The sequence below is a fragment of the Aspergillus pseudotamarii genome (genome assembly GCF_009193445.1).
Source record: "Aspergillus pseudotamarii strain CBS 117625 unplaced genomic scaffold BDV38scaffold_10, whole genome shotgun sequence".
NCBI lineage: Eukaryota > Fungi > Ascomycota > Eurotiomycetes > Eurotiales > Aspergillaceae > Aspergillus > Aspergillus pseudotamarii.
In genome coordinates, this window is record NW_022475024.1 from 366,315 (window position 1) to 384,308 (window position 17,994).

At 48.3% G+C, this 17,994-nt stretch overlaps 7 protein-coding genes across 7 annotated transcripts; 4 read left to right on the top strand and 3 right to left on the bottom strand.

Moving 5' to 3' along the window:
- Positions 1–7: 7 nt before the first annotated feature.
- BDV38DRAFT_279770 (OPT oligopeptide transporter protein-domain-containing protein) lies at positions 8–3,068 on the bottom strand (the record flags this gene model as incomplete). The annotated part of the gene is made up of 13 exons (XM_032059111.1): positions 8–204; positions 267–353; positions 409–526; positions 584–765; positions 823–895; positions 953–1,559; positions 1,617–1,792; positions 1,856–2,138; positions 2,203–2,333; positions 2,395–2,553; positions 2,623–2,699; positions 2,749–2,805; positions 2,873–3,068. 13 exons carry the CDS (start codon positions 3,066–3,068, stop codon positions 8–10), a joined length of 2,343 nt encoding a protein of 780 aa, XP_031916862.1.
- A 1,957-nt stretch (positions 3,069–5,025) lies between these two features.
- Positions 5,026–6,486, top strand: BDV38DRAFT_279771 (putative endo-polygalacturonase; the record flags this gene model as incomplete). Its single annotated transcript, XM_032059112.1, has 1 exon — positions 5,026–6,486. The coding sequence occupies one exon, from the start codon at positions 5,026–5,028 to the stop codon at positions 6,484–6,486; it is 1,461 nt and encodes a 486-aa protein (XP_031916863.1).
- A 522-nt stretch (positions 6,487–7,008) lies between these two features.
- Positions 7,009–9,550, top strand: BDV38DRAFT_268924 (putative C6 transcription factor; the record flags this gene model as incomplete). The annotated part of the gene is made up of 3 exons (XM_032056867.1): positions 7,009–7,881; positions 7,915–8,504; positions 8,560–9,550. The coding sequence occupies 3 exons, from the start codon at positions 7,009–7,011 to the stop codon at positions 9,548–9,550; spliced, it is 2,454 nt and encodes an 817-aa protein (XP_031916864.1).
- On the bottom strand, positions 9,229–11,332 carry BDV38DRAFT_289858 (glycoside hydrolase family 88 protein). Its single transcript, XM_032061347.1, has 2 exons — positions 11,153–11,332; positions 9,229–11,098 (listed from the first exon to the last, which is right to left on the bottom strand). Exons 1-2 carry the CDS (start codon positions 11,213–11,215, stop codon positions 9,647–9,649), a joined length of 1,515 nt encoding a protein of 504 aa, XP_031916865.1. The 5' UTR covers positions 11,216–11,332; the 3' UTR covers positions 9,229–9,646.
- Positions 11,333–11,686: 354 nt separating this feature from the next.
- Positions 11,687–13,988, top strand: BDV38DRAFT_279776 (putative MFS transporter; the record flags this gene model as incomplete). Its single annotated transcript, XM_032059113.1, has 10 exons — positions 11,687–11,887; positions 11,942–12,135; positions 12,181–12,208; positions 12,260–12,315; positions 12,364–12,461; positions 12,510–12,529; positions 12,576–13,060; positions 13,109–13,328; positions 13,388–13,612; positions 13,836–13,988. The coding sequence occupies 10 exons, from the start codon at positions 11,687–11,689 to the stop codon at positions 13,986–13,988; spliced, it is 1,680 nt and encodes a 559-aa protein (XP_031916866.1).
- Positions 13,989–14,086: 98 nt separating this feature from the next.
- BDV38DRAFT_279777 (alpha/beta hydrolase) lies at positions 14,087–14,983 on the bottom strand (the record flags this gene model as incomplete). The annotated part of the gene is made up of 1 exon (XM_032059114.1): positions 14,087–14,983. The coding sequence occupies one exon, from the start codon at positions 14,981–14,983 to the stop codon at positions 14,087–14,089; it is 897 nt and encodes a 298-aa protein (XP_031916867.1).
- A 1,333-nt stretch (positions 14,984–16,316) lies between these two features.
- On the top strand, positions 16,317–17,396 carry BDV38DRAFT_279778 (DNA/RNA non-specific endonuclease; the record flags this gene model as incomplete). Its single annotated transcript, XM_032059115.1, has 1 exon — positions 16,317–17,396. One exon carries the CDS (start codon positions 16,317–16,319, stop codon positions 17,394–17,396), a length of 1,080 nt encoding a protein of 359 aa, XP_031916868.1.
- Positions 17,397–17,994: the final 598 nt, after the last annotated feature.

The window sequence follows — 17,994 nt, forward strand, 5'->3', positions numbered from 1 at the left end:
ACCTCCCCTACTTAAACTCCCCAGGCCCCGGACCAAAATGGCCTCCCTCAGAGACCTTCAGGTAAGGAACGGACTGCGTATCATAAGTATTAGACCCAACGTTATTGCCCCACCAGCTAAGCTTGGTACCGGTATAGCTAAGTGCGAAGAAAATGAGGATGGTAGCCAGGGCAGTGCCCGTATCCATCGCAGCTTGGAGGAGGTCTGTGTTTAATGGTTAATATCAATGCATGCATTGTATGAAAATTGGGTGAAAGAAAACTGACAATTGTATCGCTTCCACCACTGGAAGGCACGTCGACGGATCCAGAAATTGAAAATGAAGCCGACAATGAACCAGAGGGAGTATTGCGCTGAGACAGGTTAGTCACTTGAAAAATCCTGAAAAGAATGAAATTCTTCACTTACTCGTAGTCGCAGGTGGGATATTGCCGGCGGCATTAAAGAAGATTGGTACGTTCACGTACTTCAGCCAGCTATTAGGATATCGCCGATAAAGTAAGTAAACGATGACGGTGACAACCGGCTTGGTAAGAGTTAGCCCAGGGAAATATGATGTATTTTCGACAGAGTGCTAACATACCCCGATTAAGAAAAAGTACATGAGGCCGTTGTAGACTTGTCCTTGTTGAAACATTCTTTGGGGACCGACTGTTCCCCAGATGATGGATGCATTGTACATCACCTTGGAGCCGTTGCAGGTAAAGCGATTCGGATTCTTGGGGTCACAGAGCCGGGATATATGGCCAAGCATCCAGCGTAAAACTGCGTGTTTCTGTTAGTGGATTTGACATATTGTCCGATAAGAATAACGAAGCGCACCTCCCGTTTGAGTCATGGTTGCGATAATGGATGCATATATTTGGCCGGCGAAGAGCGCACGAGGCGGGATTTTCTGAAACGCAGATTCGTTAGTCTTAAGTAAAAGGGGGTTATTGACGCATGAACGCACCATATACTGTCCCATCTTGAGGTCTTGGGCAAAGTCCATGGCGTGCTTTATTGAGTTATACCCATAACACTTGACCATGGTGTTGGCGATCGCGCTGCCAGGGTATGCGTATCCCGCAATGAGCTCCGTGATAATATTCAGGAAGACACGCTGATTAGTTGTTCCTTGTAAGATTCCTTCTGGCAGGATCAAAACAAGGCCCATGCCAAAGCAGACGACGAGGAATCCCCAGACGGGCAACTCGGTGTCCCAGTATCGCACGGTGAGAACACCCAATCCCAGCACAATAACGGTCAATATTCCGTACCACCAGTCCGGGACGTCATTGTAGGCATGCATTAGTCGACGATGAATGTCCTCGCCACCGGCACGGGCGTTTTTGAATTTGGCCCAGATTTCGCGACCGTTGTAGAGATAGGTATGCACAATCACGGCTGTCACTGCTGCAAAGCCCAGGCCGTAAGTAAGTGCGTACCCCACTGAGATGTACATCGGAGAGTAGGCTTGATATTTGCTTTCGACGAAGTTTAAATTCGCATCCACCACTCGTGTGATGTTATAGGACTGGCCGGTGTTGTCAAACGTGTTCGACGATAGGAGCGGTAGGCTGGCAACCAGGTTAGAAACCGAGTCTCGCAAATCAGTAAGAATCAGATCCACTTACTAAGCACTATTCCAGACATTGGTATAGTACAGGATCGGTGAAAGGAAGAAATAGAATAATACAATCGTTGCGAAGGCATTACAGGTGATGTAGAAAGGGGTGGTCAGTGGAAAGCCGGCGTAGTTTATCTCGGTCCAGTCGAGGCTAATGGGCAGAAGCCCTAAGCCCGAGTTCATCTGTAATACCACAAGCGTTAGACTATGGCAATGAAGCTAGCATAGGCTATCGAGGGGCCTCACTCCGAACAATGTGTTGACCACCTGGTTGTAAGGCACAATCCATGTGATAAACGCAAAACTACTGAGACTGGTCCATATATAATCGGGAAACCAGAACAGCACGAAACCAAAAATTGAAAAATAAGCGAAGAAGCGGTATCGAGTAATTGTCCACCCATTTGCAGGAGAATGATCTTCACGCTCGTGAAGAGCGCGAAAGAGAACGGTGGAGGAAAGAGATGTGGGCCAGATGAGGGCGGCTGGGTAGACAATCCACCGGCGAGCAAGACCGGCCAGGCCGAAGCTGAGGAATGTTAGTATTAGGGTACTGGACTTGAGAGAGGCCTTTTTAGACCCAAATCACTTACCCGATCATTTGGGTGGTCAGAAGGTACAGAAAAGAGAAGCCTGCTCCGAAGTCACGGCCCCAGTACTGAGGGTGGATAATTGCCACTAGTGATCCTTGTGCATAAGGTGTAGAAGCGCTGATATTGACACACTATATTCATTATTGGGTGAGCCAGTAGATCAAAGATGCGCATGCGGAATGGATGACTGACAATGACAATAAAGGCATGCTCCTTGACGGTGAACTTTCCTGGATTGAAATCGAATGATAGCTTTCCCAACGGTACCCTCCAACGGGGAAGCTTTTCCCATGCCCGACCGATAGGGAAAACGAGCAGTTGGGCTACGACATAGCCGATAGTGAGAGAAGGCTTAGTGCGGTCAGCATCGAAGCCTTATTCTGTCCACGCCAGTTTGAGATTCAAGGGTCCGCAACATACGTATCGCAGGCCGAAGAATTGGTTAACACCCGAAAATAAAACGACAAAAATTGTCATGAGGATCCATGCTCGAACAGCTGGGATAAAGTCAGTAAACGCGACCGGCGGAAAAAGTCTGCCACTCACTGTTGCAGAGCATGGTTGGATCATCCGTGTTAGACACGCAGGCGGCCACTTCAGGGACTACAAAATTCCCAGTTAATTAATTAACACATGGTTCACAGCTAAGATTTGTCCTTGGGCTACCCACACGGTGATTGATCCCCATCGACATTCCATTTAAAGGCTTCCACTGGGGGTAATTCGGTTGTCTCCCCGGGTTTTCGCATCTCATCTACCCCTTTGTCCGACTCTAAATCTGTCGTATGAGCCTCGACAGTAGGCCCGCCCTTGTGATCATCTTGGCCATTTTGGGCTTTAGTATCTGAAGAGCTCTCAGAAGGCATGGCGGAATTAAGGCAAGTCCGATACTTTGCCCAGTGAACACAGTATTGGCCCTCAACAGAATATTCCAGAGAACTACGGCGAGAATTTGCCAGCAAATATAATGCAAGGGGTTGTCTAGAGTACAGGCTCTTACGAGGAAGGATCATAACAGACCCACAAAACATGGAAGGTTGTCTATCACGCTATCGAACATGGTATATCACATCATAACACTAGTGTAATGGAACACACCTGTTGTAAGGGCTTGAAATAGCTTATGTTGCATGTGGAGCTGATCCAGTGGAGCTTCAACAGTCTATGATATCACCAACTGAACAATTCTCAGGCGCGATATCTGATGTGACTATCGTTCGAATGGAATGAAGAATTTGAAAATTTAAATAGCGATAAATCAAATCTCACAGTATATTCCACATAAGAATATATCAAATGAAAGAGATAAACGTGGGATGGCAACGTACTGAATTGCTTTCATTTTCTAAGGCGCAAGCGGTGAGGAACTAATGTACTCACTGTTTAAACATGCCGGACTCGAGATATCTAGAACTGACAGCCACTTTGTATCCTGCATGGTGAAAGAAAAGTAGATAAAGCAGAATCAAACTCAGGTCCAACCCGAAGCTTGCCCATTGATAGACTGAAATACAAGCATTTCAATTGGATGCTTGGACATGCTTATCGAGAAATATTTGCGGCGTCGGTCCGGGCCGAGTTCGAGAACCAACTGATGACATGCAATCATCGGTTACTTTCTTTTGTTCATTCTTACTAGTCCATTGGCAAAGAATTAGCGTGGCTGACGTTCAAACTAGAGATGTTTGCGGTGGCCATGCGAACGGAACGGCGTAAACCCAAAACAGAGATAACGGGCACCAAGTTAACCGACCATCTCAGGAAATGCCGACCGTGTCATCTAACACGATCGAGGCCCATTTTACTTCTATAGCATAGTCATTGTATGCAGAGTATAGTTGCAGGTGTCAAGTGAACGGTATCCTTGGGTTGATACTAAGGTTTGCAAGCCGAATGCCAATTCGTGCCCTAAGTTGCGTGATCGCCACCACCCCACTTCGGTGAACGATCGTGCCTCTGACGCGAGCTTGTATGCATCAGACGTGATAGTAGGGCTTATGTATGTACCTGACATCAAGACCGGTAAAACATCGGGGATTATTGAAGATTTAAGCTTGTCATGGAAACTAGCCAGCGGACAATTCTCGAGCTCATGCACCGTCCAGACACAGGGCATTATCGATTGCGCAATGGGCCCGGTGAGCCACCTTCTTTCTACGTGTTTTACTCCACAATCCTTTATTCTATTAATTTCATACACACTCTCGTGAGTGCCCGTTCCAATAACTATAGCATCCTTCATTAAACAATCTCTGGGAAGGCACAAGTATCATGACACCTGGGAATGGTTGTAGGATCGTATGGACGAATCTTTCATCGCTGCGGTAAAACATTGTTGTAGGATATTATGTACAAGGTCTTATATTCCAACCTTTGTTCAGGAGAGGAAATGGCCAGCCTCTTATACTATTCCAATTTTTGATTGTTCCCCTCCCCTCTGTACAATAGGATGCATCGGGGCATCCATGGAAGTTTCTAAAAGGGGAACTCTCAACCTTCCATGTGTTTGGATCTAGTATTTGTGATTATATTAGCATATGCCTGTACTTGAGTCGGGCATTCAGTACAACCTAAAACCCATGCAATATCAACTGACGTGCACTTTTGTCGACAGGCTCAAGTGCGCCCGACTCAAGGATATGACGGAGCAATTGTCGGATCACCTCCACTGTACGATCGGAGGAGTTGGCGGGCAAGAAACTATGATGACTTCATTTGCTGTACAGGCCTTGCGTCCGCTTGAAGATTATAAAGCAATGTCGTTCGATTATTTTCCAAGCGTTCAGTACATCAGCTTGCCCCTCGCAGATTAGGTCGAACATCATGGCTTTCAGGGCTACATTGACTACACTCTTCCTCCTGCAATGGGTCACCGCTTCACCGGCCCTAAATAGCAGCATAATCACATATAAATTTCCAGAAGGATTGGACCGGGCACAGTCCTACGTCATTCAGGTTAAGCAACCTACTGGGGGTTTGCATACTGTCGAATCCTACAACGCCATCGTATCAGAAGCCAATACGACGTCCGGAAAGGGAATCGAGCACAATACTTCCTTTGCCTTGTTCGACTTTGAAGGACCTGTTGAGCTCTCCGTCACCTACAACAATGGGCCTGTCAAATCTGCGGTCATAAGGCCATACTCATATGGCATTAAGCCGACCGTTAAAGGAAATACGGTCTCATTTATGTTGGACCGGCCACGCAACGTCGTAGTCCAAGTGAACGACGATGTATTTGACACGTTACAGCTTTTCACAAATGCCCTGGAGACCGACATTCCAAGTCAACGCGATCCGAACGTGGTTTACTTTGGACCCGGCATCGACAATGGCCCCTCCTCCAAGAATGGAACACTGGTCGTGCCATCCGGTAAAATTGTATATCTTGCTCCCGGTGCAATTGTCACTTCCCGACTGGCCTTTCAGAATGCGACCAGCGGTTCAATCCAGGGTCGGGGCGTGATCAATCCGAGCTCATCGGGCGGTATACTTATCGAATGGTCCAGCAATATCCTGGTCAAGGATATTCTCATTCTCGGAGCAAAAGGGTTCTCCGTCACGACGGGTACATCGAAAAACATTACTATGTCGAGAATCCGTTCGATGTCTTCCACCGGCAATGGCGATGGGATTGACTTCTTCTGCAGCGAGGATGTGCTGATTGATGGAGTGTTTCTTCGCAACTCCGACGATAATATCGCTCTTTATCAGCACCGCTGGAACTACTACGGGAACTCTAAAAATATCACCGTGCAGAACTCATCCCTCTGGGCTGATTGGGCTCATCCCATAAATATCGGCACGCATGGCAATACCGAGAACCCCGAGACAATGGATGGCGTCACGATCCGCAATATTGACATTCTTGATCACCGCGAGCCGCAACTGTGGTACCAGGGATGCATTGCCATTAATCCCGGAGATAGTAATTTGATTCAAAACATCCATATTGAAGACATACGAGTCGAGGATTTTCGCTTGGGCCAGTTACTCAATTTCCGGGTGATGTATAACTCCAAGTATAACACGTCCCCTGGCAGAGGCATTCGGAATGTCTACGTTAAGGACCTGGTGTACAATGGGTCCCATGCCAACCCTTCATTGTTTTTGGGATATGATAAAGATCGGAAGATTTCCAATGTCACGTTTGTCGACCTACGGATTAACGACAAGTTGATCGATGATAATATGGCTAAGCCATCCTGGTACTATACGGCGGATTTTGTTCCCATGTTTGCGAATGAATATGTAGAGGGATTGAACTTTACGAGCGAGCAATAGCAAACGAGAGGGCGCCCACGTCGTCATGGTCACAGCAGATAGGTTCCAGTCCTCTTGATAACCCTAAGCTTAGCACGGAGATTCTTCCCCACGGACCGCGATTTGACCTGACATAGAGCTGTACTCCGTATTACTATTCTCTAATCAAATAGTACTTACCCCAGATTCTTGACAAAATAAGTTTAATAACACGGAAAGGTAATAAGCATTGTGAGTAGCAGGAGCACCGAATAGGCCAACCGGGAAATTACCCAAAAGGAAAAATCCTGAACATATTATATCAGCTGATTGGTTCCATGCGGTGTTGATCTTCGCGTGAGCTCCACCCGATGAAGGCTTCGGAGAGACTCCGGTACTTCATCCGGCGCTACTTTTCTCCCTTCCATGCGGGGGAAAAGGCAAACTCCGCAATCATGCAACAGTTTGCCCCGTGGGGAGGATGTATCTAAGCCGTCAGTAAGGCAGTTGATATGGCGTCAATATCACAAGTGACCAGTATTAGCAGTTTGAAACCTCGCCAGAATGCGGTCTAAAGGAAACGGCCGGTCCGCGCAGGACCAACGACCGCAACAGTCACAACAAGACCAGGACGCCTCCAAGCCAGAAGACGATATCCCCGCTTGTCAGTCCTGCCGAAAGAAAAAGGCACGATGTAGTCGTGAGCAACCATGTTCACAATGCGTGCGCTTTGATGTCGCATGCGTTTACGATGACCGTCGGTTGAAGCCTGGGTTACGCGCAGGGGCAGTTGACCAGCTCTATCGCCGCATTGATACACTGGAGAACATGTTTCTCGGGCAAAGTGTTTTATGGAAGCAGGTCTGGGAGGCGCTCCACCCTAATTCTGCCTTTCCTGGCGCCGCAGATGAGGATGGCCACAATGAGGAATCCCCGGGTAGACAATTTGTTCACGCCCGGGAAGCCATAAAGAAGTCAATGCTACAGCTGGCTGAGACCAAGAAAACGGCAGGGTCTTTGATAGAGGCAGAACACAACGATGATGGTGATTTTAGGTCGTCAAAGCGACGAAAGGTCGATGTGGTGTCGACGACACAGCAGCCGGTACGGAACGGGACAGACTTCGACATCCTCAACTCTGACATAGTGAACGATCTCGTTGAATTTTACTTTGCGAATATCCATCATTGGATTCCAATTCTACATGTTCGAATATTTCGTGAACAGATTCAGACTTACAAGGGACGCCAGAAGGCGATATATATCTTGCATGCTATTGTGGCATTGTGTAGCCGATTCTCTGATGACAGTCGCCTGGGAAACGATGCAGAGAAAGCCGAACTAGCAGAAACAAGTAGGCAGAAGGTTATCTTGAGCAGCATGGAATCATTCTCGGTTGAGAACTTACAGGCTTTAGTAATCATTGCTTTTGACACAGTAAGCTGATCGTGCCTTTCACCGTCCGCAAAGTTGCTAATGTCCGTACTGATCGGTCGTGGACGCGGTCCGTCCTCATGGTCCATCGTAGGAGGTATGGCTCGCACAGTAGAGCAGCTTCAGCTAAGCGTCGAAGAGGAGCATCTTTCAAGTCATTCCCAATCTGGCGAGACATTAATACGACGCATGGCGTTTCTGAAGCCATCCACCTCTTGGAGAGAAGCGGAAGAAAGGCGACGTGTGTTCTGGACAGTGTTCTTAATGGATCGCTTCTGCAGCGTATCCACCGGTTGGAATATCAGTCTGACCAGTGCAGATGTCAAACGGCGACTACCTTGCGAAGGAGCACTCTGGGAGCAGGAAAATGAAGTAAAGCCGCCATACTTTGGCATCTCGGATGCAAAGGCCGCTAGCCCCCATCGCCCTTTACTGACAGAGAATCGAATGACGGCTGATCCGAAAGAGCAAGATTGTATCGGAGGGTTCGCTTACTGCATCGAAGCCACCGAGTCTCTAGCATTAGTCACCAACTTCTTTCTTCACCACGCCCTTGACATCCGGGATGTAGACAAAGCACAATTCTGGCTCATGCGATTCAAGGAGCTCGATCTCCGGATGGTCCAGTAAGTGTTCTTTCCCAGTTAAATCGACCTAGGGCAAGCATTGACCATTCTTCAGATGGAAGCTTTTTCTACCACCAAAGTGGCGGGACGCGTCAGTTCTTAACGCAGACGGAATCATGGACCCTAATCTTACTCTTGCGCATACAACACATAATACAGCTGTAATACTCCTCCACCAAGGGATCGCCTATCCGCCCTTACACTGGCAGTCCTGCCCCGTCAAACTACCTTCAACATCATCGGCAGAAACATGTCTCGAAGCTGCTTCGGAGATCAGTACGATTGGCCAGCAGTTTCTTCTTTGCTCTCCCATCCTCACCAACCCCCAGTTCTCCTTCTGCCTTTTCATTGCCGGTAGGATGCTTCTCACGCATTCTAAATACTACGCTACTCCGATACCCAATTCGTTGGATTCACTTATTGACAGCTTGTTCGAAATCTCCCGGCGATGGGCAGGGCCCCAGAATGTACACGACAGCCAAAAGGATAACCTCGCCTCAGGCTTTGCTAAGCGATTGGTTTCCGCAAAGGACAACCTCCCTGCACTATCGAAACCTAGCTTAGATATCCGACAGACAGCATACTCTGAAGGTACTGATGATAGAGCACCTTCCAAGCATGTAGAAACCGTCTCTACACCAACAGTACTCGAACGCTCCTCGGTGCTACCAAGCAATACGTACGGTGAACCAGAGCCCCCACTGCCTATACCCGATAATCACTCTGACACCTCGGTTGGCTTGGCGTTTCCTCCTCTTCCCTTGTCATTCCAACAAACTCTCCAGAGTTTTACCGATGTAGATCCGTTTGGTATTTCGTTAACGGACCGGGACCAGTTTAACCCTCAGCCGTCCCATGTGCCGATCTGGAACAATGCGACAAGTCCTATATACACTAATGCCCCCATTTCATTTGGCTGCGTATCACCGGAGCATCTACAGACAACCCTCAGCCCTGGACAGAGGATCAGTCGCTATGGTGCAGTGGAAGTGGACCAAGCTGCTGCCATGGGAGAGAATTCCAGACATCTTGGGCACAGTAGTTAGGGAGCAGGTTCTCCTCTTACTGCTCTTGTATGCCTGCAAATAGAGTAAGAACCGGAGGAAGCCTCAACAATGTATAGTCTATTGCGTATACCTCTATTATAACAAATGCTCCCCATGGATAACAAACCTTGTCCCGCTAACTAGTCCCAGCTCTAAGAGCATGTTTCCCATCAACATAAAATAATAATCGGCATAGACAAGACCATGGTCCGCCCAACGACGAGTAGCAAACTCATAGTTATTTATCGTCGCACCATCGAGGATGGTTTCCGGTATCTTCCTGCAAGTACCATTCCCATTTTGCGCCGGTCGAGAATCTATAGCCCGAAGTGCCCCCGATTGCCTCTTGTCGTGCTCTGGTAGATCGGCAGGATACGTCGGCACCACGGTATCAGACGCCTCAACCTCGAACCTCAGAGTGCCAGGAGTCAAGAAACTGTCCACCGTACCCTTCAAGATCCTCAGTGCAGACGTCAAATAAAATTCCGAAGCATCCTCATCCACGCCCCTCAACGCCTTATAAATCAATAACAGCCCACAGCCCGCCACCATACCTGCAGATGTATCTCTCGGGCAAGACGAGTCCACAGGAGCATCAAAATCCCAATATGGCACCCCATCATCAGGTAACCGACGGATAAAATAATCACCCAAGCTTCGCGCCGTAGTGAGAAATTCCATCTGCCTGGTCCACTCGAACGTTTGCATGAATCCCAAGATTCCCCAAGCCTGGCCACGAGCCCAACAGCTCTCATCGCTATACCCCTGGTGCGTGAACTTCGACTTCGGTAACCCAGTCTTCGTATCATAATTAACCACATGGACGGTTCCGTTATCAGATCGGATGTGGTGTTTCGCCGTGGTGCACGCATGCGCAACTGCGATATCATAAAACTTTGCATTTCCCGTCTCCTTCGCAGCCCAGAACAACAGGTCAAGATTCAACATGTTATCGATAATCACTAGGAAATCCTTCCCGGGGTCTGTGAATGAATACCGCTTAGTGTGGCAAACGTCCCAGCTTCGCAACGACTGAACGCGCTCATCGAACCGACTAGCCAGAGAGTGCGCAGCTAGGACTAAACTGTTGTAGGCCTGCGGATCGCGGTTCAGAGACCATGCCTTCATTGCCCATGGCGCCATCATGAAACCCAGATCGTGGGTATCTCGCTTCGCGGCGTTGGCGTGTAGATTGGCTGTCCACCATTGGCAGAGGTACTGAAGCTGAAGTTTATGGGGCAGTGGGCCTTTCTTACTGAGTCGCCATGGGACGTCATAGAAAGCTGGATAAAGGCTCTGCCGTTCAAGGAGGAGATACAGTGAGCCGGGGAAGAAACCTGATGTCCAGAAATCGAGAGTGCGGTAGACGTAGGTGACACCGTCTGCGCCGGAGTACTCTGGGTAGAGGGTTGGAGGCGCTGCACTGTCCAGTGCCTTATTTGCCACATTCCAGAGCTTTGCTGTTGCGGATTCCGAGTAGAGTGCTTTGACTAACGGGGAGGCTGTGGCTTCGGAATGTAATTCGTCGGTTTTAGGCTTTTTGGATGACTGTGGTTGTTAATATATTCTCTTGTTGATTACTGAAAAGGTAGGTAGTCCTACGTTTGTTCCATTTTGCCACAATTGTAGCCCTCGTTTCGCTGATATTGAGGTGTTTTCGTGCATTTTATACTGCTCCAATCGTGGATGGTTGAATGACAAGATATATTTAATTCAAAGTATAGAACCCAGGCACAAAATGAAATTCTATGAGCACTAAAATCCAAACACTCAATACCCACGTTCCATAGAATTGTGCATTGTTATAACGTATAGAGAACGGTCAGATACTGATCAAGTAGGGCACGGCAGCGGAGGAATAGCCGGCGCATCGCCGGTCATCCCTCGGCCACTTGACAGCATGAGAGTCTCGGACTAGCTGCCGGACCTCGTCCGACGGCACCCTGCTTCCCCAGATTCCTTCTCCACAACTGCGAATTGGGTATGATACAGTGTTCATAATGACCCTCTGTAACGGTGCTCCGAGTTTAGGGTGAAACGATATACGACTTTCCATACACAAATGTCCCCATATATCCAGTATTTCACGACTATATCCCATTGTTATCAACGTTAACCCGGGCATACTCACCCACAATGACGGACATCCAAGCAGACCGTAAAGGCATTTCCTCCCAGCATGAGCATATTGACCCACCTGAGAAACCTCAATACCTGGCTGGGGTCGATGCAGAAACCGCAGCCTATGCAACTGGCCCTCCTGTTGAGATCGACAAAGCTACCGATCGACGGCTCTTCTGGAAAGTCAATAAACGGATACTCGTCTGCATGGTTGGGGTATGTTTCATGTACTGACGACAGGCGGTTACTGTCGCTAATGGTATGGTCCAGACCTACTTCTGCCAAGCTCTTGATAAGGGCACTCTAGGGTTCAGCTCGATCATGGGTATTCAGGAGGATGCAGGTCTGGATAGCAACAAATATAACTGGCTCGGGACGATTCTATACATTGGAGTGCTTGTGGGGGAATATCCGACCAACTTCCTAGCTCAGAAACTACCGGTCGCTAAGTATCTTGCAGCGAAGTGAGTTTTTGTCTGATATATGAAGACAATGATTGACTGAAATAGTGTATTTCTCTGGGGAGTGGTCATCGCAGTATGTTCAGCATGATGTCGCTACGGCTTGACAGCAACTGACATATTCCAGTGCAGTGCGGCCGCTACGAACTTCCCTGGATTGATGGTTGTTCGATTCCTCCTGGGGTTTGTCTACCATTTCCATAGCATGGTGTCACTCTAACCTCCTACTAGCTGCTTTGAATCATGCGTCCAGCCAATCTTTATTCAGATGACGTCCATGTGGTATACCCGGAAGGAACAGCCAATTTTAACAAGCCTGTGGAATTGCAGTAAGTACTATCCTACCTGCTAGCATTATCCAAGGCTAACCGTTGCAGTGATGGGCGTTCAAATGATGGTACTTTTCCCCTCGCCCACATATAGACCACTCTAATGTCACATAGGTAGGAGGCATTATGGCCTGGGGTACCAGCCATTACATAGGCCATGCCATCAGATCCTGGCAATTACTCTTCCTCGTCCTCGGCGTGGCGACTTGTGTCTGGGCTGCATTTCTAGCCTGGTACCTCCCCGACAGCCCAATGAAAGCAAAGTGCTTCACCGAGGACGACAAACGCTTGCTTGTGGAACGGGTGCGGGCCAATGAAACTGGTATCCAAAACAAGACCTTCAAGAGATACCAGCTGGTAGAAGCCCTGACCGACCCTATCATCTGGCTTTATGTCCTCATGCAGGTGTCAAGTACACTAGTGCTTGGTGGATTGGGCGTGTTCTCCAATATCATCATCAAAAGCTTCGGATTTACCACGCTGCAAACACAACTGCTCAATATCGCACAGGGTGCTGTCACCAGCGCCGTCATGGTGGGCGGAGCTTCGTTGTCATCTTGGACGGACCAAACCATCTGGATCATGCACTTGTGGACAATGTAAGTGCAATCCTATTCCCAATAGTATATACTGATAAAAGTTTCCAGCCCTCCCATAATCGGCACCGCCATCATTTTCACTATTGCGCCAACTGAGTCCACAAGAGTCGGCCTTTTGATCGCATTCTACTGCACGCAGTTCATCTGGGCCGAAGGAAACCTTCTATTCTCGCTGATCTCCCGCAATGTCGCTGGCCAAACGAAGAAGTCGACTGTACTCGCCATGACATTCATCGCCTGGGCCGCTGGGAATGCGACCGCACCGCAGGTATATACTATCTCCCCTTGACCACCGATATGGTCCAGCTCAACTAACAAAAAAAAAAGATCTTCCAATCCTCCGATGCACCGCGCTATACTAAGGGCTTCACAGCCCATTTCTGTCTCTATGGAATCATGAATGGCACCTTACTCGTTACACGATGGTTACTTGTCCGTCGGAATCAAGGCAAAGAAAACGCCACTGCTGTTGCTGAGAATGGTAATCCCGAAGATATTGGTCACTCAGGCGCTTTCTTGGATATGACGGATAGGGAGAATCCAGACTTTCGAGTAAGTAAGCTGAGAAACTCTGTTTGGCTGGTAACTAATGGTCGTAGTATGTATACTAGATTTATGATTCACATGAACACTATGTGATGGCTTTGGGGGCTTGCGGCTTGAGGCGTGAGGGTTTATATGTTTAGTATTCCAATTTAAGTTTCATGGCCCAGAAACGCTCCCTGTCACGTAGGCCACGTAGCTATTTTCCCATTATAAACTAAAGCAAAACTAGAGGCGTGATTCAGAGGATGGATTTACAGCGATAAGCAATTCCGAAACAGGATCAGTTCAGGAGATTCCCTACCACGCCGCTTTGGATTATCGCTCTTTAGAAGGTCCCTTATCCCCAAATGCGCCCCAGCAGCCTACTGCAAAAGGCCTGTAGTACATATGTACACTATCGAATGTAAACAAGCCAGGCAAAGCTTGCAGTTGACCGATATGATGCGATATAACCTCGCTTTCCGTAGCCCGGCCAACCCCTCACATTTCTCCGGGTCTATCGACGCACGGAACCCCAAGCTTTTCCTTCAAAAAGCACACAACATCATCAATCTCGTCTGGCACTTTATACCAGTGTCCAAACTCTTCATACGCTTTCCAGGTCACATCCATCTCAAACCCATTGGAGAGGATAGACGCCATTCGTTGCCCAAGTTTCACCGACACCTTAGGGTCTGCCAACCCATGACCCAGGAAGACAGGTATATCTACATAGGACAGGGAAGACTGCTGCAAAGCCGGCATATTAAGAACGTCCCGGACATGATTGATCGCCTGGACATGCGCAGGGATATCCTCATCCTCTTCATCATCATGAGAGAAAGGATCATCATCTTCCATGTCAGACTCGCTTCCACCAGATTCTAAGAGTCCCGAGATCTCTCGTTCCAAAGGCAGCCACCCGCTCATTCCAATAAATCCGCCAAGCGGTTTGATCTTGTCTTCAGGAAAGCCTCCAAGAAGACAGAAGATAGATGTCGCACAGCCTTGACTCAATCCTCCGATGATGACGCGACTGTATTCACCATCCAAAAGGCGTGCCTCCTCGTCAATCAACCCGCGCAGAAAGCGACTACTTTCCTCGAGTCCGTCAAACTGTAGCTCTGTCCGGGTATTTGGATCTTCCAATGAGTAATTGTCAAACCACTGGTTGATAGGAATCCTTTTCAGAACCGTGGACCGACGTTTCCTGGCGGTGGGGAAGACGAACTTCACTGTTGGGAGACGTCGCGCAATGTCGGTGGACTCGAGGAAGACCTGGCCAAAGCGCTCACCATTGCTGCCGCGCCCGTGGAGGAGAATGATTGTATGGGTATTTTGGTTGCTCTTCAGAGGTGCGGCCACCAAAGGAGCGGGGTAAGGCTTGGAACCCGGCATGTTGAAACAGATTGAATTGTAAAACAAAAAGCCGGCGGTTACATTCTTGAAGTCATGGACACGTGAACTGGGTCGAGCCCTAGCTGGAAGCTGAACGTTCGAGTTATTAAGTAGGATTTGATTGTTCACATTACTTATTTTCTATATTTTACGCAAAGCCACTTCATTGTACTAGCAGATGAGCTCAGTCTATTCTTTTCTTTAAAAGTCAAGCCAACCTAAAGGGCACTCTTGTTCATGCACCCATGAGATCTGCATGCCGTTCAACATACCATACTCGGATTCATTCGTCAGTAGCCCATTGATTTGCTATTTCCGGTAGGACTCCCACTGGAAAGTCCATTTTCTAACAGCGGGGGCTGGTCGACGCGAACCTCAAGCTTACCGACCGGGCCGAACCTATCTCAGCTCAACTGAAGCTTTGGGTGGACGCATCCCAGCATTCAACATCGCTGTTATGTATGTCTCATGGAATCACCGGCCTCCCTTTATAGTTAAAGAAATTGTCACAGTAGTACTCGTTGTAGCGTATCTGATAATTGTCTGGATAAGTACGAGCGGATGAAGCAATTCTTGGATGTTGCCGCACGAATTTACAGCAGTATCGTTATGATGGACAAATGTCCATGGCTTTATGTAATTTAAGTAGCGAAACCCAGTGGAACAAGTGACAGGGAGAGCGAGGAATGTCAGTCTTGGATTGGGAGAAAATAGTTCCATCTTCTAACTGGTAGATCATGTTATACAGACATTCTTGGGATCCACATAGAAGAATTTTAGGACGAGCTGAGAATAAATTGTGACCGCTACCTAAACAGTCCGAAGGATCTCCATATTCCATCCGCGGTTGAAGTCAAGATGGGTATAGGGCGAGCTCGTGGGATCCACCGCTTTTAAATGTCATGCTGGTCCATGTCCGTTCATGGCCCCAATAGTGTCGTACCCAATAGGGTTGAATACCTTGTTGCATTCGGATTTCTGAACGTCATGAACAGCCATAACCCTACTCAGATACAGTGTTGCACCGCGGGTGGACCTCCTCGTATGATACCATATTCTTGGGGATGTAACCGATCTCTAACACCCTATCCTCTTGTGCATTATGAACTATCGCATGCATACAGGGTAGTCGTGCTTCAAGCCACATAAACTGCGCTCCATCCGTTCTACTATTCTCTTTTCTCTATTCTTCAACCATTCTATGTGCTTCTGAAATTCCCCCTCCGCCCTTTTCTTTATCTTTTTTTTTTTTTCTACCGTAGGGGGCTGGCTATATTCAGCTAACTTACAGTACCAGCCGCCTCGTACCAAGGAGTACTGATCAAGCTGTGAGATGTCTAGAGTAAGACAAGCAGCGATAGCAGCAGCCAGCGCAGCTGCAGGTGCAGGTGCAGCGCTTTTATACGCGTCAACCGCTCAACCACGTCAGCCCGAATCGACGCTCGAGATCATTGCTCCCGATTCACCAGGTATCTCCCCGCTACCCGATATACGAACCAAAAGTCTTCCCGTCCAAGCTCCCCCTCCCGGTCTTGCTATCACACCCTTTAGCCTTCTCGAAATCGATCCAACGGGGATTTTAACATACGGCCACCCCGGCCCAGTCGCCGACGAATTGAAAGCTCTTTCGTTCTATGGTGCATACGACCGTCGCACGCGGAATCCACTATGGGTCGCAGAACACATCACCCCGGAATCCATGGCTCAGGTCATCGGAACGCGAAAGAACAACTTTCGGGAAGACCGAAGTATCCCCAAGATATTTCGCGCCAAGGTGAGCGACTACGCCAGGTGCGGGTATGACCGTGGCCATCAAGTCCCCGCGCAAGATGCGAGATGGTCGCAAAAGGCGATCGACGACACCTTCAAGATGTCCAACATGTGTCCACAGGTGGGCAACGGGTTTAACAGTGGGTACTGGCGGTACTTGGAAGAGTTTTGCCGGAATTTGACCACAACGTATCCTTCTGTGCGGATCGTGACGGGTCCTTTGTACTTGCCACGTCAAGGTGATGATGGCAAGTGGCGCGTTAGCTATGAGGTTATTGGCTCCAGTGAGGTTCCTGGCGCAGAGGAAATCAGCGCTAGGGAGGATAACAACTTTGCGCCGAATGTTGCCGTCCCTACGCATTTCTTCAAGATTATTTATGGTGAGAAAGAACCCCGGGATGAAGACGGGAATGAGTGTTCCACGGGGGAAGTTGCGCTTGGGGCGTTCGTCCTGCCAAACGCTGTGATAGCCTCGAATAAAAAGCTGGCAGACTTTGAGGTCGACGTTGCCCACATCGAGCGTGCCAGTGGTCTAGAGTTCGTGAAGAATTTGGACCCCAAGCGACGGACACGGCTGTGTGAGGAGGTTGAGTGCGGTGTCCTGGTTAAGGAAATGAACAACAAGATGAAATCCAAGCTGTGATGAACACTATCGTACTTTGTGTCTCTTTCCTGTACTTCTGTTGTCCTCGATGATCGCCAGTGTGAATCGCGTTTACAGTGGGAAATATTGAGTATAGTTAGCCACCCAGGCACACTCTCTTCCCTACATAAGTTGTTTTCCATATCCTAGAGTCTTAGTTTACCGATTGCCAGTTGGTGTAGAGCAGCCTTTAGTCCCCATACTCATCATCGGACAACCCAAGGCAATTGTTATCGGGACATCGCTATTTTGCCTCTGTGCTACGTATATCCTTCCACCACCAGCTAAGATTCTTTATAATATTCACCTTCTCTGCGTAACCTGAATGATACCAAGCAGAAAATCATTTCCGTCTGTCGCCCACCTATCGAAATGACCTCCGAGACCTCGTCTGAAAATAACAAATCTGCCGGACGTCGATGGACATATTTTTCTTCCCTAGGTGACGGTCCTCTACGCCCGTAAACATGTTCTTATTTGCGTGAGCATTTTTAATGATTTATCTCTTAATTTCAAAACTCACCTTCGTTCTCGTCCATCTTGCTTTGCCACAGGCTTCAATACTCACTATTTAGGCGTCGCATATGTCAACCAATCT

What these genes read in the sequence shown, in the direction of transcription:
- BDV38DRAFT_289858 (XM_032061347.1), bottom strand. Translation starts at nt 11,215, where the DNA reads ATGCACGAAAACACCTCAATATCAGCGAAACGAGGGCTACAATTGTGG. An exon ending in TGTGGCAAAATGGAACAAAC is followed by an intron (nt 11,099 to 11,152) that starts GTAGGACTACCT and finishes TAACAACCACAG; the next exon opens with TCATCCAAAAAGCCTAAAAC.